The 23,603-nt window shown below is 40.2% G+C and overlaps 2 protein-coding genes across 10 annotated transcripts; one reads left to right on the top strand and one right to left on the bottom strand.

The window, feature by feature from the left end:
• Positions 1 to 444: 444 nt before the first annotated feature.
• Positions 445 to 13,799, bottom strand: LOC120750300 (tRNA selenocysteine 1-associated protein 1-like). Of its 8 annotated transcripts, XM_058419891.1 has the most exons (11): positions 12,546 to 12,701; positions 12,100 to 12,266; positions 10,622 to 10,702; positions 9,453 to 9,529; positions 9,223 to 9,356; positions 8,511 to 8,642; positions 7,497 to 7,616; positions 5,210 to 5,405; positions 4,611 to 4,656; positions 3,873 to 4,041; positions 445 to 748 (listed from the first exon to the last, which is right to left on the bottom strand). In XM_058419891.1, exons 4-10 carry the CDS (start codon positions 9,480 to 9,482, stop codon positions 3,905 to 3,907), a joined length of 795 nt encoding a protein of 264 aa, XP_058275874.1. In that variant the 5' UTR covers positions 9,483 to 9,529; positions 10,622 to 10,702; positions 12,100 to 12,266; positions 12,546 to 12,701; the 3' UTR covers positions 445 to 748; positions 3,873 to 3,904. The 8 variants fall into 8 exon arrangements, with proteins under 8 accessions (XP_058275874.1, XP_039914758.1, XP_039914740.1 ...); XM_040058824.2 differs by lacking the exons at positions 445 to 748; positions 12,546 to 12,701 and adding an exon at positions 13,697 to 13,799 and having other exon boundaries at positions 3,649 to 4,041; XM_040058806.2 differs by lacking the exons at positions 445 to 748; positions 12,546 to 12,701 and adding an exon at positions 13,134 to 13,242 and having other exon boundaries at positions 3,649 to 4,041.
• Positions 13,134 to 21,696, top strand: PAK1IP1 (PAK1 interacting protein 1). 2 transcript variants are annotated; one of them, XM_040058784.2, is made up of 10 exons: positions 13,134 to 13,471; positions 14,801 to 14,963; positions 16,851 to 16,971; positions 17,062 to 17,136; positions 17,744 to 17,796; positions 18,230 to 18,375; positions 18,466 to 18,563; positions 19,238 to 19,337; positions 20,515 to 20,641; positions 21,242 to 21,696. In XM_040058784.2, exons 1-10 carry the CDS (start codon positions 13,409 to 13,411, stop codon positions 21,400 to 21,402), a joined length of 1,107 nt encoding a protein of 368 aa, XP_039914718.1. In that variant the 5' UTR covers positions 13,134 to 13,408; the 3' UTR covers positions 21,403 to 21,696. The 2 variants fall into 2 exon arrangements, with proteins under 2 accessions (XP_039914718.1, XP_039914727.1); XM_040058793.2 differs by lacking the exon at positions 13,134 to 13,471 and adding an exon at positions 13,971 to 14,110.
• Positions 21,697 to 23,603: the final 1,907 nt, after the last annotated feature.

The raw sequence follows: 23,603 nt of genomic DNA, 5'->3' as shown, positions 1-23,603 counted from the left end.
TACAGCTGCCGACTAATTTTAGGATGGTAGTCTGCTTCTACAATGCACATGTCAAGATCTACATCAATATAATTATCAAAACATAAAAAATACTATTTTAGCCTGGATTTGTAACTCATTTTGTCCAGGAAGCAATTACCATGCTAGCTTTCAGCTTAAAGGGAGGGGAAGGAAGGCTAGCATAATGTGTTTCAATTATGGGAAGAGCTAGATTTACAGAGGGATGGGATCTGTGCCCATTGGTAACAGACATTCATTAGCAACAATGCTGGCTTCTAAAATGGTACCTGTGTGGGGAACTGACTAAAATCATTCCTGTGCTGGTCATGTAGGAGCTGGACAAATTTAAAACAAGATTCCCTCTTTATGCGTGCTAAGAATAATAAGGTAAGCTGTAAACGTGATTTTCTCTTCCACATACGTGTCAAATGCAGCTACACTACATTTGCTCTGTAAATTCAAGTGCTGCTTTATTTACTTAACTTATTTAGAACAATTTCCATACGGTGACATACCTTTAAAGAAACTCATGACTCAGAAATACTTGTTGATCTAGTCAAACATCTATTGACATGAGTCACTGAAGTTAAATAAATGTCATTAAAAATGAGACAAAACAAAAGGCAAATATATATATATATTCCAGCAGAATGATAGTGATCATCACCATTTGATCAATCTTCCCTGTGAGTTATATCTGCAAGTTACTTTGAGGTAGCGCTACAAAGCTGTTGGTCCAAGAGCAACCCTGCAAAAAGAAACATTCACGGCTTAAGTACCATTTAACCTTTTTGAACGCTTTTCAGTCTTCACTGGTTTTTAGCCTGTTTCTTTCTCCCTGTTCACTGACTGCAGGATCATTAGCCCTTCAAACCATGGTACTAAAGCTTTTCTGTTCAGAGAAGTGGAAAACAAAAACATTACTCTTTTTCAAGAAATAATTGGCTGTTAGGTAAAGGCACTATCTATCACAGCTAGGTACAATGAAGAGTTTATAAAACCAATACTAGATATTCTTAAAAAAGCCCCCTTCATCAGACTTTAAAAACCCCACATTTCAGCTGGGTAAAACAGACAAAACACAAAAGTGAAATAGCGTGGTGTTGAAAACATTGCTCCAGATACTTTTTTTCTTAATGTTTCTACTGCAATCAGCTCTTTGTAGAACTGAGGACAGGCATCTGTATGATGGACACGTTGAGGTCTTTGTGTAAGCTCAATAATGCAGGCGGTAGTTGGACCAGTAGTGGAAGTTTCCTCAGCTAAGAGTCTCAGCAATGAATGCCAGCAGATCTGATGCACTCGCTTTTTCCCCAATTTGTGCTTACACCAATACAGAAAAATTTTTCACTGTGCCCTTACAGTAAAGAGTGTGTGCTGCACACAGTTTCTTGATCCCATATATGCACTCCTAACTGGTAAGCAGTATAGACTAGAAAGGCTCAAGAAACAGAAAACAAAGTCAGAGAGCTGTTTAAAACAGTATCACATGGGCTGCAACCAGCAGATTCCCTTCTTCACCTCACTTTTCTTCTATGCTGACTAAAGAAAATATATTCCCCAACATTCCTCAGGTTTGCAGAACTAATGGCCCAAACAGCCTCTTTCACTACATTGCATAAACAGTATTTTCACTATACAGGTACTTTACAGGCCAGAACAGAAGGTACATGTCTGAAAACAGTCTCTAATGCAGAGCGTGGAGACCTTGCTAACATGTAAGATCTGGATAAATAGGGTGACTACAGACTGAGGTTTATGTGCTGTGGTGATACAATGCTGATCTAAGTGAAATCACACAACTACACGGGCTCCTCATTATATAATTCACACATGGATCAACCTCCCAAAAGCTAAAAGTCAGTGCACACTCTGTAAGATTTCTACCAAGCCAACATGCACCCTGAGCATCTGATAGCACAATAGGTTTCCACAAATTACTTACTGCAGCCTAAGTATGGTGTTAGGTAACACTATGCAAAGCAGGATATGCACTTCAAAGCAGGAAGCTTCCAGGTCTGTGACTGGCTTATAATCTTCCAGCTTGTGATGACAGTGCTTGCTAGATACAAAGTCCTTTGCCTAGCAACTGGTTTGTACTATCAAGCTCAGGCACCACAGCTGTGTGCTACAACTGAAGTGACATCAAATCCAGCATGGTTTGTAAAGTTTAACACCCCCACATCCAAATTGAAGGGGCCTGCATCTACTATCTTGAGTTCCCTCCCTTCTGCAATCCTGCAAAACAATTCTATACAGGCGCACAACCCTTTCTTCATCTAGATTCTCTTTGCTTCATTTATTCCCCTTCCTGTCACATTCCCATCAATAATCTCCCTACTATGACCCTCCAAAGACTGACCAGTTCACATCAGGGAAACATTCAGCTACAAAATCCCAGTTTTCAGCCATCGTTGCAACTGGTTCTTTCCAAAGCAGGGAAACAGTTTTTAAGACTATAATAGTAATCCCCCTGCCTAAATGAGGGGGTTTTGTTTTCTCTTCTTCTACATACAAAATGCACAAAATCCAGGAGGAATGAAGTTCCTGTATCACACCAAAAGAAGTCTCTAGTTTAGAGCATCTGTATTTCATGGATGGGACTTCAAAAGAAAAAAAAAATCCCAGCTGAAATTAAACAATGAAAAGAGGGAGATTCTGGTGAGCAGGTAGAAGGGACCTGCTGTGCCAAGTCATCACTCTGCAATGCAGTACCAGTTTCACATTTAAGAACAGCATATAGGTTATGATCAACACTTTAATGTAATTAAGTCATTAAAGACAAAAAAAAAACCCCTGCCATCCTAGCAATTGTAGTATAGACTGCCCCCAAACACACATGGCAGTACCAAAATGCCTTGAGTAGCTTTCACCTGTATTAGATATATGGTAATTTCTACCTTTTTCTCTTCAAAAAGTATCACTTTCCAGCCTGAATTTATTTTATTGTGTACATTAGGTAGTAACGGGAGCTTAAGCTGTCCCTATGACTGGAAAATACTTTATACCCTTTCAGAGAAGAACAGCTTAGAGGAAGCCACTCAGAAGTTGCTATCTTCAAGGACATTCTTCATTGCCATCTGCCCTAACCTCTTTTGACTTGAATACTGAGAACTGTCATCCTACTAAAATATTATAAACCTCATGACTATAAAACAGCTGAGTATGAAGACTGAACAAATAACCTATTTAGGATAGGGTACAACTTAGTTGAAGAGGATAATGGGATACTTTAATTGCTGATGGTTTTTCCTTTCTCCTTTAAAACACAGGGTTTCCTCCAATGATTTTTATGTGTAAGAACAGGTATTATATCACACCAGTTTCTTAAAGGGTCAGATGAGAAGACTAACAAGAAGGGCAAAAATAAAATTATCAGCAGGTATCATCATTAGTCTTTGGAATGTTTGCAGCTACAGCAGCTCAGAGTTTACCTTTCTGTATGTTAAAACTACACAGCATGTTAAGATTGAGAGTTTGTAAGATTGTTTAGCCATCTTGGAAGTATGTAAGAGCTAGGAGCTAATTCTTGCTAGTGCTGATGCCCATACCAAAGACAGGTGAAATACCCCTACTGCCTCCAGCTGAACTCCACAAGCCAGAAGAGAAGGTGTTCCGCATATGTAAGTAAAATCTCTTGCTGGCCAGTTTGCAGAAACAAAATTTTATTTACACAGGCAAGTCTATCTTTAGACCCCATTGAACTCTTTACATTTCTAGAATATTTACATGATTTCAAGATGCTCCAAGTGATGAACAAAACAAAAAAAGATTACAGAATATGCCAAAAGCATAGCAAAAATACCCCAACCTATCATTGTGCTTTAAAACTTATGATCTAGAGTAATGTAGAAGAAATGTAATTTTAGCACCTTGGTCATAACGGTCATGCTATATAAGACACTTAAATAGCAGAGGGGATGTCAGAAGTGACCGTATCCAGAGGTTGCCAGTGACAATTCATGAGGGCATCATAGAGTTCTTCACTTGTCTCCATAAATTGTCTGTTCATTTCATCAACATCCAAGTACAGCTGAGGATCTGCAAATAAAAGCCTGGTAAGTACTAGGGTCAGAACTTGGGAGACTTGCATACAAAAATATGAAGTAAATTCATAATAAAGTGTACTTTAGGTAAATTTAATGATTTAACAAACTTGATACATCTAGTGAGATGTTTATTCACCTAAAATTTTAATGAAGCTAACAAGTCCAGCTTCTTTTGGAGTAAGTGTATTCAAATGCTAGATCTATACTGGTGTTTCTATGTGAAGCAGAGATTTAGGGATATTTAAAATTTTTGGACACTATTATAAAATATCTCTACTAATGAGCTTAACATACAATAATCTTAGCAGAATCAATACAAAGATATAGAACAACTTCTCCAACAGACCATTCTGGAAGGAGAATGAAGGCAAAGTTACAAGAAGCCTACTGCAAAACATTGTTGACAATGTCCCATTCTATTTGACATGGTGTACACTATTAGCTTTAAAATCCTACCTCATCTTACCTATAGCCCATTCTTTATCCAATAGTCACTGGCTTGAATTGCTAAAGGACAGAACTATTGCTAAATTCAAGCTGCGGTTATAGAATTATGATTACCTTCAGTTATTAGGTCCTCATTGATTTCAGTCATAGCTGAAGCTTCCTAAAAAAAAAAAAAAAAACACCATAGTTTCAGAAAACATCACAAATCCAAAATAATTTTATGCTCCCAAACATTCCCCTCCTCCCACCACTATAAAATAAACAGAAGCAGGTGGTGTTTGTTGGGGAAGGGCTTCTTGTGGAATGCTTGTTGCTTTTTAATGCTTTGGGTTTTTTTTTTTTAAAAACCCATAGTATAGTTCTACTTGAAAGGCATTTTTGGAAGTTGTAATTGATCTACTGGCTGACCTAGATATGATCTTACAACAATTCTTTATTTTGCTTTAATCAAAGTACATCAGAAAAACAGGCTGAGAGAAACACTACAAAAAATTACTGTCAGAACTGTTATTTGACATAGATGAGCAAATATTACTGCATAAATATCTACTTCTACAGATGCACTCAAGCATCTAAACCCAAAATGCTGAACATAACTTTCACACTTATCTGACTGCATTATTTCAGTTTTAGGACTTTTTTGCTCTGATGTACACAATCCACATGACTTGTTAGTGATTTTTTTTTTTTTTAAATCAACTGTGTATCTTTACCTCAAAAACAGCTGGAGCCATAACAGCATCTCCTAAAGAGCAGTCTCCAACAGCATGCATGCTGTCATAGGGAGTATAGGAGCTGTAGTTGTAGTCAGCATAAGGATCGTAATTCCACTGTGAATAGTAGTTCTGATAATCTTGATAATAGTCATTATAGTTGTATGACTGGTACCGCTGGAATTCTGCTTTCAGTCTGAAACATGAGAAGGTATATACACTTAAGAGTTTGAGAAGAAGCAACTGTAAAGCCAGTGTTGAAGCTTAAGTTTCACACACTTCCAAATTTATGAGGAAACTTTTCTAAATAGTTGCCTAAGTTTTATGTCACAGCACAATACCTCATGTTCATGAGGAGAGCAAATGCTCACCATCAATGCCAAAAGTAATTATTTCTACGGATTAACTCAAGTTACATTTATCTGTATTCAGTTTAAATACTTTTTAAGCAAGTTATTGATTAAGCTCTGTTAAGCAAGCTACTGATAAGAAATGATTCATTAAGATCAGGGACCTTTACCAAGCGCCACTGTTTTAAAGACACTTCAAACATTTAATCAGTCCTTCCATCCTTTGTTTTGTTAATACAAAATCTTGTTATTTCCAGAAACAAGGGGTAAAGTCAGATTATCTGTTACAGAGGAGCATCTGACACTGCCTGCCAATTAACCATGTCTACCTTCCCCTTCTCAAGTTTTGGTCCATCAACAGTTGCCAAAACTTACAGGTCAGGTGAAGTCAGCTCTGCCATTATCCAGAAAGAAGCCAAAGCAGCAGGAAAATTACAAAACTCATTAGTTATGAAGACCAAAGGGCCAGGTGATTAGTTTTCACTGCTTTCCCCTCTCCTGAGCAGATTTTTTCCAGGGACAACTTCAGGCTGACTAATGACAAGTATCACTGAACAAGAATAATCTGTTCTAAAACTGAGACACACTATATGAAAAACATTGGGATAAATCAGCTGAACATTCCAAGAAATCCCGTACAGTTAAGACATTTCCTCACTGATTACATCCAAGCAGTGTTTGCAGCGTTCAATGTCTCTTATCTCCAATTTGCTATGGAAAACACAGACTGGCTTGGCTTTTTGCCAAGAATACAAACTGAAGGAGCTCAGAAATAATTTCCGATGTAAGTGACTTAACGACAAATTACTGATGGCTGGATTTTTGGATGCTGTAAGAGCATAGTACTCAGCCATTCAGAAACCTGTGTAGATTAGTGGTGTGTATTTCAATACCCACATGTCATTTTTGCTTTATGTCATTACTGTGAATGCTAAACATGCATTCTAAGAAATAGGTATTTTACTGTCTTACTACTGTAGAAAACAAATTACTTCATAATGTCTCAGTCTTCTGCTTCCAACTTCTCTCCTACACCCATCTCTGTAGGAAAGGAAAACCTAAAAATAGTGCTGACATTCTTCTGGATAGCAGAAGTGAGGAAAACTTTCTTTGGGACCTCAATTTCAAAGCAAGTTAGTCAAAGCAAATCTGGACGGTGCTCTCTTGGTTAAGGGCATTTCTGTTCCAAAGCAACGAGGCAACATTGGCAAAATTGGGAAGAGAAGCAGGAGCTGTTATTTTTAGCCTTCTAACAGAACAAACAAGCTAACCTCATGAATATATACTGAAATTGTTTCATAGAAAGTTCTACTTTGGTCTGTATTCTGGATTAAAGTTTATCAAATTTGGTATCAACTCTCTAACTGGACTGCCTTAAATAACTGACTAAGAAAACTGAGCTGGCAGAAAACCCTCTCAAACCCAATCAACTTAGTATTTCCTGCTGCCCTAACAACTTGAGAAGCAAAGAGCAGTATTCTACTGTTTAAGCAACACCTCCTTTGGCTTCTTCTCCTCTATATTCTGTATTTTTCCACTGAAGAGTTCCTTCCTCTGCCAGCCTACTTTAAAACTAACAATGTGCTACCTTGTCTAAGCCAAGGGGAAAGGCCTAAAAACAAATATTGTTGTCCCTTCTACCTTCTTCAGGCCCAAACATGAAATACTTATAAATGTATTCAGCTTCACTACTGTAAACATTAAGTCTGGTTACAACAGCAGCTAAGCCCAAGTTATACAATCTGGCTAGACTTAAGAGTTGGATTTCCCCAGCAATCCTCAAAGAGGCTGATGGATCCAGGCAGTCAAAACATAATGCTTCTGTGATTTTGCATCGTGTACAGCTATTATAGCAAGGGCCACAGTCCTTACAAAGGCAGAGCTAAAAGAATCCGATTATTTAGAATTACTGTATCAATGCACAACTCATTTGTTACCTTTTAGAAATTCCTATGCTCAGCCGGATTCGTTTTCCCCCCAGACCTGGTGCATTCTGGCAGTCTTGCAGTGCCCTCATCTGATCACCTTGCTCACCAAATCTGACAAAGGCATACCCTCTACAATTTTCAAAAGGGAGAAAACAAATTCTAGTATTCATAACAGTTACAAAGCCAATTAATTCAATTTCTGTCTTTGCGAAAACAGAAAATAGTAGCTACTATAGCTTCTACTACCTAAGCAACCTCTCTGGCATGTGCACATGCACAGAAGATGCTCTCACAAAATTAAAAAAACTGGGCCAGAAGCAAAAAGCTTTGTTGATAGCATTAGATGCAACTTGCTGAAAAGCCAGCGAAACAATACATGTTAACTGCTGTCTGCGTAAGTAACTAGAGTCTCTATTTCTGCACTTACAGCAGTTAATATATCAGTATTAATCCGTTCCTACTGCTCTACAGCTCTAACTTTCTTTCTAAATTTGCTCTCTCAGATTGCCCTTATTTTTCTTGATCAGTCCACTACAGCCAGCGTTTTCTAAACAGCAAACTTGCTCAACCCTGCTTCACTCTGCCTGGCCAGTGTAATTTCTACTAAGCTTTATTTACTGTATTATAAGTTCCATCTCCCAACCCCCTAAGATATGCTAGGCCTTAGACTTCTCTTCCACGTGTAAAAAGGGAATTATTTTGTCCTCAGTGCTACACATGACTAAGTGGACACTCTGCTGCAGGTAAGCACAGATGTCCATGCAGAGCTCTCCCTTCTCCCACCATCCAACTGCTTTCATGCAGATACGCATTTGGCTGAATTGAAGCTTAACACACTAACAGCTAAAACTACCCATAAAGTTTTAGAACTACGAGGATCTACGTTGTTAAAAAAATAATGCCAGAGACTAATCTCTTTCTGCTTCTGAAGAAAATTCAAAATCAATTCAAACACATGTTCCTAATACAATACTTATAGCAACAAACTTACTGACAGCATTAACGCATTTTCACAGGCATTACCTGGAATATCCCAGCAGGTCTGTTGCTATCTTGCAGTCAATACATGAGGGGTACCTCTTTAGGAAATAGTCATAGAGCTGAAAATCATCTACTTCTGGAGTCAGCTCCCCAACAAATATTGAATAATCCGGTCTTTAAAAAGATAAGAGAACCACCATTAAGTTTGAGAATAACAGTTCATTTCAGTATTAAAGTCTCTAACGTATAAGCAACTAGTTATTACTGGACAAATAAGGAGACAAAATGTGAAGCGAGTATTAACTGCAAATCTCTGCTGAGCAGTGTACAGAATTGCAATGCCATCACTCCAGCAAGTTCTCAATTCCTCTGAGTCCATTCTACGACTTTTGCAAGCATTTCAAAGATTCAAATTTATTAAAGAAGCTTTTTTAAAGCTGGTTTTAGAAAGTACTATTTTGTTGTCTGAAGGGCAGGACACCCGAAAATACGAAGAAAAAATATCAAACTACAGCCACGATTCAGTAAGAGCTACGACTACTTTAACACCACATCTCAAGTAATTATGAGCGAGAAACCAGGGAAAAAAATCTTAATTTTTCAAATGGCAATACAATTTCATAAGCAATACTTAGTGTATAGGCACCAGGTGTGCCATTTTCAGGATTTTTAAAATAATTGATGGCATTCACTCGTCATTAGCAATTTAAAACAGATAAAGGATCAGAGCTGCTCCTTTTCTGAAGGTCTTTACCTGGTTGTGTTAGTACTACTAGGGACAAACTCTATTCTTCCTGGTTTTATTTTGTTCTTTTTCTTCCGTTTCTTCTGTGGTGTTCTCCACCAGCTGTAGGCCTGGAGACATTCTCTTTTTTTTGCCATCAAGTCCTGTAGGGAGATAAAAAATTGCCTTTATAGTATTTCACCTCATCTACATTCCTCCCTCCCACTCCCCATCACCACAGGTGATTTCCCCATATTCACCTTGCCCTTGAAAGAAGCCTGGGGTCCCATTTCTCCCTCCGCCTCCCATGAGGGAAAGCAGCCTCTGGGGAAAACGCCTGGCAAAAATAACAGAGCCAAAGGATTGTATGAACAGCCATATTCCCCTGACTTGTCAAGCTGGCTAAAGGATTGACAGCTTCCTCTGGGAATTAGGGACAAACCAGATAGCCCTTTGATGCTGGCCAATCCTAAATGTTAATAATTAGCTTCAGGACTGGACTGTGTTCCGCTTGAGCTCCAGGATGCAAAAACCCCTGCCGCTGCACGATGAAGGGGCAGGGAAGTTGTCACTCTTGCCTAGAGAGGATCTCCGCTATCCCTATCTCCCCTCACCTAGGAATTCTTCTTCTGTGAGATGCCTCTCCTCACTATCCAGCAGTGAGTCACTCTCCCAGGCCAGGAACAAGAAGAGGCCAATTAATGGAATTTAAGGAGAAAGCAGACCAGGAATGGGCACTAGCTTGGCTGAGGGAAAACTTGAACCCAGATGCAAGGCCAGGAAGAAAGGCATAAAAAGTGCCTCTCAGGGAAGGAAAAAAAAAAAAAAAAAAAAAAAAAAAAAAAAATAAAAAAAAAATAAAAAAAAAAAAAACCTTTTAAAAAAAAAAAAAAAAAAAACACCAAACAAAAAACCCCACACAAAACCAAAAAAACCCTAAAACCCCAAAAACCACAGTTCAAAAAGGAAGTGAGTGGGGTAACTACACAAAAGAGGAGGGGAAACAGCCTTATTAATAACACCGTTGCCTCCCTCAATTAAGATTCTGAAAAAACAAGGACTTTCAAAAATAAGAGTGATGTTCCACAGCATTTACTTACGCAGGCTTTAATGTTCTTCCTCTATAACATCTCCACATGTATCTTATACAGAGAGTGTTATGCGCAAGGTCTTTCAGAAGAGCTCGCGCTCAAATAATGCAAACTGCAAAGCTTAATGTAATGCCCCCCAACCTGCTGGAGTTGACACAATTAAGTGTCCTGAGGACAGCCACCAGTTACCACATTGCCAGAAGAAGTCACAGGACTAAAAGAACACCCAACTCAGAGCAAGCTAGCTATGTCAGCTTTACATTTATTAGGAATTCTGAGTATGGTTCTGGAATCTATTGAGGCACTGCAAGCCTGTATTTCTGACTAAATGATCTTACCTGGCTTGCCATGGTTCAAACTGTCTTCTGTCTTTCCCCAACAGTATGACTGCACAGGTTCAATTTATTACACTCCACCAGCTGAAAGAAATGGGGGGGAAGATGATGAAGGAGTTTATCCTCAATATTAATTACTTCCAAATATGTTTAACCCACCATATACTTTAATGTGATTAATTCAGAACATAAAAAATTAAGTTCTGACTTGTCACAGTTAAAACAATGGAGATAAAAAAGATATATGGCCAATAGGATTATGATTAGATATAATCTTCACTGTCCTAAACTGTAACAGACCACAAGGTTTTCCCATTGTCCGAAACACTAGAAAATTCTAAGAGATCTTTTAAGGCACCTATACCTTACCCTTAATTCTGAAATACCTACATACAATAACTCAGTAACCCAAAAGATTCTAAAATAGTTAAAAGCAAGGCAAAATATACAGGCTTCAGTACATTTTATACAACCTCCCCGGTTTCTTCCCCTTTTAGCCAAATTTAAATTTACTTGTACCACAAACTATGCAGCTGAAAACAAGCAGTGGTACTTCCTATGTGCTAAAGAATACAAGAAATAAAAGCAGGATGAGGGCACAGTACAAGCAAACACAATCTCTCTCTGCACCTTCTCTTCTCCCTCTCTCACCTTTTCCACATACACATTTCACTCATTACCATCAAAACCATAACCAGCAAATAAATTTTTACTGCCATCACTAAACCAGTGGACACACTTTCCCAAAGAGCTACTCATTTTTGTTGATGCCAACCTCCTTTCTTTAGGCTTTTTCCTACAATAAATAAAAATGAGTGCAGAAACCAACTTCATTTGCAAAATAGCCTGCATTTAGTTTCACAGAGGCGTTCTTTGCCCCTACTGATTTTTTACATCTGGTGTAATTCCAGTGCAGATATTTGACTGCTGCAGTTCTAGTTCCCATTTCCAGGCAAGAATTTATGCTAAGTTTTACATCTTGGCTGATTAAATCCACAGCCACATACTGCAATAAACACAGAGCATCTACAATGCCTTAAAGGCTTGCCTGCAGAGCAGAGCAGAGCAGTTCAGAGCACTACCTCTGCAAACGGATTAGGCTAACTTGATACACAATAGTCGTAAACCGTAATAGCAGCATCCATGCAGGGTGCTAGCCAGAATAACTGTGGACTTCATCCCCACAGCCATTGTGAAGCCAAGAAAAGAGTGAAGTACAATCAAGCCCTTGAAAGACTAGTAAGGTTAGCATATGCTAAACTAAGCTCGTGCTAACTGAAAGCAATAGTGTTCATTATAAAAAATTATCAGCAGCAATTTCTTCCTGTTAAGGGTGGTTGTTACTAATGCAAATACCCACATAAAAATGTTTTTCTAACATGAGTTTTTAATAAAAGGAACTATAAACGCCTCCACGCTCTCAACACTGAAATACTGATTTCTGAATTCACAGCTGCGCAGTAACTTTTTTTTAAACTTACCACTTTCCACTCGTGCAGACCTAATGGAAGATGGCTCACACGACAGAGCAATCTTGTTGCAAGAGGCTATCAGGAGGCAAGTGATGCAACGGCTTCTCCGTTGGTTATCACCAACTTTTATGCAAAACCAGTTTTGTACGCTTCCCTGTCCGATGTTGGCCTTTTCACTAGAAAACAAAAACATTTTAAAAGCAATTATAACAGCATGTATTAATATAATAAATTTTTTTACATTTATTTTAACTATATCTACAGTCACAGCCAGCTTTCATTTAAGCAGTGGGGCAACATCAACCTTCAGAATTCAAACACATCCTTAATTGGATTACACACGCATTATTGCAGCTTTTTATTTTATGCCACTTTTTCGCAGTATTGCGTTCATACGGGCAAAAAGGCGGGCGAAGCTGCTCACGGCCTGAATCGCCCGTGCAAACACCGCTCACCCAGACAGCGGGCAATCCTCCCCGCTTCCTTCGGCACTAATTTCGCTCACACGAGGCGCTGGGTCAGGGCCCGGGGATGAGGGAGCTTCCCAGAGCTCTCCGGGCCGGCGCGGTGATACGGGCCGAGCCCAGGCCCGAGCCGTGACGCATTTCTCTAACCGAGCCACTCGGCACGACGGGAAGAGCCCGACCACAAGTGCGCCCCGCCCGGCCGCGGCCCTCCGCAAGCGGCCACACTGGCGCCGGGGTCGCGCTTCCCGCTTATTGTACTACGCGATAAGAAATTAAGTAATGAAAAAACATAAAACGACCCGACGAAATAACAGTAAAAGCCGGCGGGGCCCGAGGGTGGGGAGGGGCTGGTTCTCTGGCTCCTCGGCCCAAGCGCCGCCGGGGCCTCCCCGCCCCGCGCGCCCCGAGAGAGGCGGAGGCCCCGCGGCCTCGGGGAAGGGAAAGGGCGGAACACCCCAGCCTATCCCACCCCGCCCCGCTCCCAATAAATCGGTTCGCGCCCCTTTTCCCCGCTAGCAGACCCCGATCCCGGCCACCGCTCCCCCCGCCCCTCCTCCTCGCGATCCCGGCACTAACGCCTCTCGTCCTCCCCGCCGCCATCACCGCCAGCGCCGCTTCCGCCCCGCGAGGCCCCCCCTGCGCGGGCTGCCCCGCGCGCAGCCTGACCCCGCGCCGCTCCCTCCGGCGCCCGGCGCTCCGCGGCCCTCCCACAGGATCCTCCGCAGTCGCGCGGAGCGAGCGCGGCCGGGCGCCAAGCGCGGGGCCAGCGCGGAGCGGCGCAGGCGGCGCGGAGGGCGGGCGGGCGGCGGAAGAGCCGGCGGGGGCCCCGGGGCGGCGCCGTGCGGTGGCGGATGGAGCTGGTGGCGGGGTGCTACGAACAGGTGCTGCTGGGGTTCGCCACGCGGCCCGGCCAGGTAACGGGGGGAATAGGGGGAGAGAAGAAGCACAGAATCGCGGAACGATGTGGGCTGGAGGGGACCTTAGAGGCCATCTAGTTCCAACCTCGCGCCACAGGCAGGGACACCGTCCACGAGACCCGCGCGTTCACAGCCCCGTCCAGCCCGGTCCCGAACGCCTCAAGGGAAGTTTGTGGGGGAAATGCCCCGCCCGCCCGTCTGGAAGCGCGCCCCGGCACTCACCGTCTCGCCCGTCCGCAGCCGCGGTTCCGGGCGCCGCCGGGCTCTTAAAGCGCGATGCGAGGGCGGGGCGGCCTCTCCCGCGGCCTCTGCCGCCAGGCTCGGCCCCCTCGCTGTCCCGAAGGGCTCCCGGGAGCGACGGAGCCTCCGGGCTGCGGGCGGCCACGTGGGTGCGGAGGGCCGCGGTGCGAGGTCGCTCCTCCTGACGCGGCGCGGAGGATGGATGGGACGTGGGCTGGGGCCAGGTGGAAGGCGTGTCTCCAGCCTGCCGTGATGGAAAACGAGAGAATCCGCCTCTCTTGCCCTTGGGATTTATCTCTTTGAAGAGACAGTTTTGTCTAAGCACAGCACTGATTACGCGGGGCGGTTTGAACGCGTAAATCCTTTGGACTAATCTCCTAACAGCTCATTAACTCAGTAAGATCCTATTTATGCTTACAACTAAGTATATAATTCTTCCTCCTGTACTCGGCACTGATGAGGTCACAGCTTGAGTGCTGCGTTCAGTTCTGGACCCCTCAATTCAGAAGAGACATTGAGGTGCTGGAGCAGGTCCAGAGACAGGCAGTGGAGCTGGGGAAAGGTCAGGAGCACAAGTCTGCTGAGTGTCAGAGGGAGCTGGGGGTGTTTAGTCTGGAGAAAAGGGGGCTCAGGTAGGACCTCATCATTCTCTACAAACACCTGGAAGGAGGCTGTAGCCAGGTAAGGGTCGGCCTCTTCTCTCAGGCAACCAGTGATAGGGCAAAAGGATGTGGCCTCACACTATGCCAGCAGCTGTTTAGGTTGGGCATTAGGAAGAATTTCTCACAGAAAGGGTGATTAGACATTGGAATGGGCTGCCCAGGGAGGTGGTGGAGTCACTGTCCCTGGAGGTGTTGAAGGAAAGACTGGACGTGACACTCGGTGCCATGGTCTGGTTGACAAGGTGATGTTCAGTCGGGTTGGACATGATGATTTCAGAGGTCTTTTCCAACCTATTCAATTCTGATTTTTACGCATATACTTTTTCAGCTTTTTCTTTCAAAGAATGAAGTTACAGGAGCATGAAGTAGAAGCTTTATATGGTAAGCTTGAGAAAGACCTGTTTGTTTTGCATTTCATTTACAGTCCTGGACAGTCGTCCCTGATTTTACACATCATGCCCACTCTGCCTCGTTGTCAGCAGTAGCAGTGAATAACAGATATGTGGTCACTGGGAGCAGAGATGAGACAATCCAAATCTATGACATGAAAAAGAAGATAGAACATGGGGCACTGCTACAGCACAATGGTAAGTGAGCACCTCTTTGTAAAAAAATACTAATGAAAAAGATTTAGCTGAAAAACTGGCTCTTGCCAGAAGAAGAAAACTGATTTTTTTTTCTAATAAGTAGTGTAGTACTGTAAGTAGTATAAGTACTGTAGTAGTGGTGGTGTTTCAACCATGATGGTGTGATGATACAAACAAGTTAAGCTTTTGAGCATAAAAGGTAAAAAAAAAAAAATTTTGTATTAGCACACAAATATGGCTGCTGCTTTAAATTATTTGTAGTTTTAACTGGTTAAGGAGCTAGGACCCACAAATGGCTTATGCACCATTTTTCTTCTATCAGGACAGTTTATCTAGACCATGCCTACTCCAGCTACTGTCTTTCACATCATTCTTGTCCTGTCACAAGTGTACATGAGCCACACAAAAGAGAGAGTTTGAGTGTGAGAGCAGGCTGCTGGTGCCAGAGGAGTTAACCTGATACACTGCCCACTGTATGTGCTGCCTGAATTGCAACTGCAAAGTACATGATAGAGTCACAGAATAGTTTGGGTTGGAGAGGATCTTTTAAAGGTCGTCTAGTCCAACCCCACCACAATGAGCAGAGACATCTTCAACCAGATCAGGTTATGCAGAGCACCAATTTTGGCCTTGACTGTTTCCAAGAATGCAGTATCAACCACACGTCTGGGCAGCTGTTTCAGTGTATAACTACTGTCCTTGTAAAAACTTTTCTTCCTTACATCAAATCTAAATTGACCCTGTTTAGTCAACCATGATCTCTTGTCCTATCACAACAGGCCCTACTAAAAAGTTTGTCCCTATCTTTCTTCTAAGGCCCCTCAAGTACTGGAAGGCCACAATAAGGTCTCCCTCCAGCCTCTTCCAATCTGAATAATTCCAATTCATTCAGCCCTTCCTCGCAGGAGAGGTGTTTCATCTCTCTGGTCATCCTCATGGCCCTTTGGACTTGCTGCAACAGATCCACATCATTCTAATGCTGGGGACCTGTTGGAGCTGGATGCAGTGTTCCAGGTGGGGTCTCAGAAGAGCAGAGCAGAGGGGCAGAATCCCCTTCTTTAACCTGCTCCCCATGCTGCCTTTGATGCAGCCCAGGACACGTTTGGCTTTCTGGGCTGGAAGCGCACATTGCTGGGTCATGTCCAGCCTCTCATGTCCAGTGCCGTCAGTCTGTCTGTCCTTCAGCCTGTGCTGATACTGGCTTGCACTGTGCTACGTGGAACTTTGAGGTTCCCGTGGCCCACTGCTTGAAGTGGATAGCGTCCCATCCCTCACCACTCACACAGCTTGGTGTCATCTGCAGACTTGCTGAGGGTGCACCCTTTGTCTATATCATTGGTACGGTCATCTGTTAATGGCTGTACAAATAAATCTGTTTGGGTCATTTGTAGCTCAGTATTGATTAACCCAAAAGATCCAGGAGCTAGATTGAGCACGGTAGCTGTATTTAACTCATGTATGATACATCTGGTGATTATGGGGAAACAGCATGTGCAGCAAATTCAGCTTTGTGTCAGGAGCAGGGCTTTGACATGGGAGCATTCCTGTCACTGATAGAAGCTCTCTGCCATGTCTGCCACGGTGTTTGAGTACTCAGGAAAGACTCTGTGCTCTGTACTGCTGGGACAGAGAACAGAGCAGATAGAGTTCAGATGTGTGTGGGTAAAGGGTGCCTGATAGAGCATAACAGACTATCGAATATAGCAAGAAAGTATTGAATATAGCAAGTATTTTTAAGAAATACTTAGGAAATAATTTGGATTTTCCCAACTTTAGGGTAGTAGGGAACATGCCTTGATGGAAGAAGCTTTTCTGTTAAGTTGTATGTTCTCTGTTAATTTGTGCAATAACTGCTTGGTGTGTACAATGTTGTTATTCTATTTCTAGGCACGATAACTTGTTTGGAGTTTTATGGGACTGCACATCTACTGAGTGGGGCTGAAGATGGACTCATTTGTATCTGGAACACGAAGAGATGGGAATGCTTGAAATCCATTAAGGCACATAAGTGGGTTTCTTAGATCTTCATATTTGTGTACATTTTCATGTCTATTTTCCTTGTAAATAATACATGTGACTAATGTTTTGTTTTTATCAGGGGACATGTGACATCTCTTTCTATTCATCCTTCTGGGAAATTAGCTTTGTCAGTTGGAACAGATAAAACATTGAGGTGAGTCAAAACTGTTGAAGGAATGTGGAAAATCATAATTCAGTTACTCTTAATAAGGTGTTATAAGCAACAATTCCATGTTGGGACTAGGCCATACAACACTGATAAAACTTATTTTTTATCAAATGGTTCAAAACTCCATTGGTTTGTGTTTTGAAGTTCTCAGTGCCAGCATACCTTCTTGTGAGCTCTGACTCTCCACAAGTTACTTGTAGATGTATAAATTTGTTTGCATTTTGGAGCACAATTTGCTTAAACTTTTGAAAAGTGACAGGTTTTGTTTAGTGTGATTTTTCACTTGGAGTGTTTCCATGTTGCTGTAGATACCTGTTTTAGAGATATTAAATGCTATTTTTATGGCGCAAATTGCTATTGGCCTCCTTTTGGACTCAGTATTGCAAATGGCGGTTTAGAAAATAAATAACACAAGTTCAGCATTAGAGCGTGCAAGCAATATAAGAACTCATCATTTTCTCTTGCATTAAGGCAGAAAAATGCATAGAGAGCCTTAAAAGCTTCCTGTGGGTGCCTCATGTTAGCAGATTGGATTTCAGTTTTGCTGTGCTGATTTTAACCAGAATGTACATTACCTGTTGTTCTGTTTCAGAACTTGGAATCTTGTTGAAGGACGATCAGCCTTCATCAAAAACCTGAAGCAAAGTGAGTTTATCAATCTAAATCCACTAATTAAGTGCAGTTTGATAGTTTTTATTTTTCATGTAAAGAAAAGTTGACTGAATTAATCAAGTTGGTTAATTGCAAACTTTCAAAATGTCTTTTTTACACATGCAGGCAAGTTTATGTAAGCTCATGTCTTTAATAATAATCATTTAGCAAAAGGAAAACATAGTACCACTTAAGTAAATCCCTTTTTTCCTTGAAATTTGAGGTCAGAGTATTTAAATAAATGTGTTTTAGTTTGTTTTTCTTTACATGATTCTGCTAATCAGAAATAAACATTTAAGAGCATTTAGCTGTTTATTCTAGTTTCTTTGACTTTTTCACCGAGTATTTCCTTAGGTCTAGGTAGAAAACAGTGTCCAGCAGCTTTTAAAGATTCTTACTTTTAGATTCTCTGTATCAATGTGTACAGATGCACACATAATTAAATGGTCCCCTGATGGAGAGAAGTATGTGACCGTGATAGCAAACAAAGCGGATATCTACAGACTTGACACAGCTTCAATCACTGGCACTATTACAACAGAGAGGAGGATTTCTTCACTTAGATTTATTACAGTAAGTACAAAATCGAGAGGTGCATGGAAATTAATTGGTTTAAAATACATGAAATTGATCACACTTGCATTTCTCTTTTCCCACTCCAAGGATTCTATCCTTGCCATAGCTGGAGATGATGAAATGATTAGGTTCTACAGCTGTGACTCTCAAAAATGCCTGTGTGAATTTAAAGCTCATGAAAACAGGTATTCTATATTTGTTTACTATTTAAATATTTATGGCAGTGCTGAGTCCTCTCTAAAGTTCAATAGCTTATAATGTTCAGCATATTTTGCTTTTGTTTTAGTATAGAAAGTGAATTTATGTGCTAAAGTCCAAACAGAATTGTTTGCTTTTTGGATGAGCACAAGTACTGTGCTGTCCATGCATGTTACAAAAACAATAGGGTACAGAATTAAGAATATTACTGTTCTAAATCTGTGAGTGAGAGTGTGTGTGTTTGTGTTTGTTTTTAACCAGTCTTTACTGATTCTGACTCTTTAGAGTGCTTCAAAAAAACAAACCAGTTTTAGTCAGTTCAAACAATAGGAGTGTTTTGAACACCAAATATTTGTCCAAATGGTGCTTTGAATTCATCAAAACATAAAAGCATTAGCAGTAATGTCACTGATGTGTCTAATAGTGTATGCTTTAAAGTATTAAAGAGCTCTGAATTGAATCCTAATAAGCCTAGCAAAGGCAAATGTTCCTAATATAAATGACAGCACTCAAAGCAGATCCAAGTTCCGGCCTGTCACTTTGGTGTTTTTTGTTCAAACTGGTTTTTTAGACTGTCGCCTATTTATCTTTAATTTCTCTCATCTTACTGGTCTGAAGTGAACTGTGATGCTATGAGATAAAAATGTATTCCTTTCCACAGAATAAAAGATATTTATAGTTTTGAAAGAGAAGGACAGCGTATTATTGTTACTGCATCCAGTGACGGTTTCATTAAAATGTGGAATCTGGATCTTGATAAGGTTGGTGTATTAGACTACTTCTTAACTTGCAGTTAAGAAAATTAACAGAGAACCAGAACTGAAGACAGTTGTGTTGTAAGAGTTCATTTGAAGTCACTGAGGAAATTTTATATGAAATGTGGATGTCTTGATCTTCTTCCATGTTATGTTCAGTAGAGATGTATGTCAATGCGCACATATTTATGCACTCATATTTTTTTCATCTTTGTACTTTTTTTTTTTTAACAAACTGTAAAATCTGATGATATTATGAGATCTAATCTCTACTTTATGTGAAGTCATGTTTCCCATCAGACCTGGCCAGGCTTATGCCTAGCTAATCAGTTATGCATATTATGATTATATAGTTAGTTAAGGACTGCTGTGAAATTTTGTAATGGTGGTAACTGTTGCTACTCTTCTAAAAACATGAAGTCTATGGTTTGGGCAGGGGAAGTGGTTATTCATGTCAGGGGAGGAACTTATCCTTTGGAAAAAATTCAAATACATAAATGTACTGGATAATTGTATTTCCTGTTTTTTCAAACAGTTCGGAGTAGCACAGTTCAACAAGGAATCATGTCTTATCTTTGAAGTTTATTGTCTTTATTGTTTGCTCTTAAAATCAGAAATAGTTTTTTAAAAATTATTGCCTATTTACAAAGGATCTACTGTATTTTATGATAAGTATCTTTGATAGTTCAAATAATTATTTCTCAACATATATACACTTCAAATCTGAATTTGCCTGTTTTTAATATCACCCACTCTGATGATTTTATACTTGTAAGTGCAGGATCTCCCTCATTCCTCTTCGCCTTACATTTCTATTCCCCTTGTACAGAATTGACAGAATGATGAGGGATCTCTTTCCTTTCTGTGTAACCTATTTATTTTGACCAAATTCCTTTCCCTGTAGGCAAAGTTTTGCATTACAGAGCTCTGTCCAGCTCTGAGGGGTAGGATATCCTAAAACAGTAGTTTCCGGTGGGTTAACACTGCTGTTAGCACTGCACATGTGTCTGTGACACTATATCCCCTGATATCTGTAATAGAATATTTGTATTCTAAGAGCTGAGTGATACAATTGCCTAACAATCAAAGTGGGCAGTAAGATGCTTTCTCACTTCAAATATTTAATTAAATTTAACCAGAAATAAAATAAGGTTTAAATAATCTTCTTTTATGTTTTCTTCAGATTAAAGATGGGCCATCTTTACTGTGTGAAGTCAATACCAAAGCTAGGCTGACGTGTCTTGCAGTATGGCTTGACCAAGCTTCAGAATTAAAAGAAAACTCTGAGAAAACTGCAACATCATCTCAAGGTAACAGAGCTTTGTATTTTGAATTGTTAATGTGACTGTGAAATGGAATACACCAAGTGCAAGGTTTCTACTATATCCACTGGAAAATGTTCTGGTGTTTTGAAGAAGTGGGGATGTGATGCTGACAAGTGATACAGATACACTTACCAATCTGAGAGTGTCTCAAGCCCATATGTTTGTTGGAGAACATAAGCCTCCTGTCACTTTTATTAAAGTTTTCTGTTTATTAGAATAACATAGTGAGGAAGCCACCGTGAAACTTTTGAGACAGATAAGAAAATAAACAGTTAATAGAACTGCATGTCTTGTTTTCCTATAAGCAAAATTAGGCCACTGTAGCTGGGCAAACTTAGGAAGTCTAGCTCAGATTTGTTTGGGTTTTCTGCTGTTCTTTTTCTGCATTGTCATCTATGTACATGCTTGATCTTTATATTTTTTAATTTTGCAAGCAAAACTAGAATAAATGGTGCTTTCCACTGTAAAATAAAAAGCTATTTATAACCCTTTTTTTAAAATGAGATACAAATCAGTCTCTGTGCCATTTAGACTACAAAGACTGGACATAAAGGTCAGTGTGAATAATTCCCTTCTTTTTTTCAGAAACAGAAGATGAAAAATCATCAATAGCCGGGATAAACAAAGATTTTTGGACTACTAAAAGGGTTAAAATAGCAAAAAGAAAGAGAAAAATTATTCCAGAGAAACAAAAGCTGGACGCTCCAGTGCGAAAGAAGAAAAAGAAACAGAATAGCTCAGCATGAAGGCAGCTACTTTCTCTCCTGTATAAAAAGTAAATGCTGGTTCCCTAGTTTTTATAAGAATGTAAACCCTAACAAGACATATACCTCTGATCCGATGTGTTGTTTAAAAGTAATTAATGTTCTTACCCTAATAAACTGACTGATCATTCTGGAAACTTTCCCTAAGTGAACAAAGCAAAACTAAATTAATAATTTGTAATGTTTGTATTTTTCTATTAACAATACCATACACTTTTTAACTGGCTATGAAAAAAACAGCTAAAATAATAAAAATAGCTGCATCTGTCTCAGTTATATTTTTGTTTCACTTAAATGCATATTAAAAATGTGTACACTTTTTCATTTTAGTATTGAATATGTTACTGTTCATTTGACTCAAGTTATGGTCTGCCTTTGTCCTGCATTTCTTTTCCTACTGTAAGAAAGAACATGTTAAAATTACTTAAAATATGACGATCACATCCCATTCTTACACTCATGGAAAACTGTAATTTCTAATTCTTGATGTGGACTTATATATATAGACTTTTTAAGCACAATGGCTTTTTTACTGTGTTCATACTTAATACATTTATTTTTTCTTAAATCTTTGCACACATGGTTCACATGACTGAAACATTTTGTTCAGTATATGATACATGATTTTAGGTGGAAGAGTATCAATAAGGTTTTACCTTTTCTTCCCCCGCCTCCCACTGTGTTTTTTCAAGTCCTTGAACTGAGCTATGCTGTTAAAAAAGACTTATATAACACTTGAAATTTTTGCCATGCTGATGAAATGTCACCTATCTCTTTTGTTTGCATTTAAACAAAAAGTAAATTCCCGACCTTCTCAGTCAGTGGGAACAGGGATTTATCTTAAGCCTTATTACAAATACAGAGTGGAAAAAACCAAGTTGAGCTGGAGAGAACCAGGTCAAAAAGCTGAACTAAATGTTTCCTTTCTAGCTTTTTGAGGTGTTAGGCATGTTAATGTTGTTTTCTGCACTACTGAAGTAGGCATTATTATTTCTGTTTTCAAAGACTAATTGGACTTATGCATTATTCTGATTCACTTCATCCATTCCTCCTCATTTGGGTAGCAAGAGAAAAAGTAGAGACAATCAGAAAAAAGATTGAGCCAAATCTGGAGACAAGAATGCAGACTGGTTTAGGGATATAAACCAGGATATAGCTCCAGCTCTATGCTCTGACACTGAAACAAAATGAGCATCATCAGTGCTGCTAGGGAATTGTTCATGTGGCAGTAGCAGTATTCTCTTGGAAGTGAGTGTCCATATCTACCTTCTGTAACTGTTTTCCTTACTTAGATAAATGATCAGAGCCCCTTGTTTGGATATTAAATAGAGCTGATTTATGCAAGCTCAGTTTAATTCAACATTAAAAGGATTAAGTTTGAGCTTACACAGCTTTTTATTTCAATGATACCCTAAATGTTTGTGTTCACAAACATGCAAATACTATAGGACTTCAAATGGTTTGTTGACTTGACAGAAAGGTGCCAAAACAGATTTTTATTTCATAAGGCTTCTAAAGTAAATATAAGACTTAAAATGTAAAAGCTTAAATAAGGGAATTGTGCACAGTGATTTCACTTGTAGTGTTACATCTATTTGGCAGTGCTTATCTTAGGTCCTTGGCAAAAGTCTTCCACTACTAAGCCAGTTTTTATTGTTTGAATTTTTGAATACATGAGCTCATGGATACAGTCATCACAATTGCAAATGCCGGTTTGCAGAAGCACTAGGAAAAAAATCCAGTCTGCGCATAATTTTAAGATTAAAAAGCAAAAATTCTGCAGAATTTGGGTTCTTAAGTTAGGGCTTAGAAGTAAATATTACACGTTTGTAAAAGTCCAAACCCCCTATGTAGTAACAAAGAATTATGCATCTCATGAGATTCAGAACAATTTGTGAACTGGAGATGAACAGTCCTTAGGGGAAAACACGTATTTTTTACACCTTGAGTGAATACTCTGCTACTAATGAGTGCTTGGCAATTTGTTGTTGTTGTATCTTTGTGCACATCACCCTTTTCAGCACATTTTCCATTCTAGTTTTCAGGGAACTGCTTAGAATGGTAGAGGGGAGGCAGCAGTGCAGAAGAGATGTCAGCGGTGACAAAGCTGTCCCTGTCAGAAGGGGTGGGCGTGCGTGACACTGGAGAGTGGGATGGAGCCATAGCTGCAGGAAACAACAGCT

Source organism: Hirundo rustica, chromosome 1 (genome assembly GCF_015227805.2).
Source record: "Hirundo rustica isolate bHirRus1 chromosome 1, bHirRus1.pri.v3, whole genome shotgun sequence".
Lineage (NCBI taxonomy): Eukaryota > Metazoa > Chordata > Aves > Passeriformes > Hirundinidae > Hirundo > Hirundo rustica.
This window is presented reverse-complemented; position numbering and strand designations above follow the sequence as displayed.

What these genes read in the sequence shown, in the direction of transcription:
- LOC120750300 (XM_040058824.2), bottom strand. Translation starts at nt 9,482, where the DNA reads ATGGGACCCCAGGCTTCTTTCAAGGGCAAG. An exon ending in AGGCTTCTTTCAAGGGCAAG is followed by an intron (nt 9,357 to 9,452) that starts GTGAATATGGGG and finishes ATCTCCCTACAG; the next exon opens with GACTTGATGGCAAAAAAAAG. An exon ending in TGGCTCCAGCTGTTTTTGAG is followed by an intron (nt 4,657 to 5,209) that starts GTAAAGATACAC and finishes TTTTTTTTTTAG; the next exon opens with GAAGCTTCAGCTATGACTGA.
- PAK1IP1 (XM_040058784.2), top strand. Translation starts at nt 13,409, where the DNA reads ATGGAGCTGGTGGCGGGGTGCTACGAACAGGTGCTGCTGGGGTTCGCC. An exon ending in TCGCCACGCGGCCCGGCCAG is followed by an intron (nt 13,472 to 14,800) that starts GTAACGGGGGGA and finishes TTTCATTTACAG; the next exon opens with TCCTGGACAGTCGTCCCTGA. An exon ending in GGCACTGCTACAGCACAATG is followed by an intron (nt 14,964 to 16,850) that starts GTAAGTGAGCAC and finishes TTCTATTTCTAG; the next exon opens with GCACGATAACTTGTTTGGAG.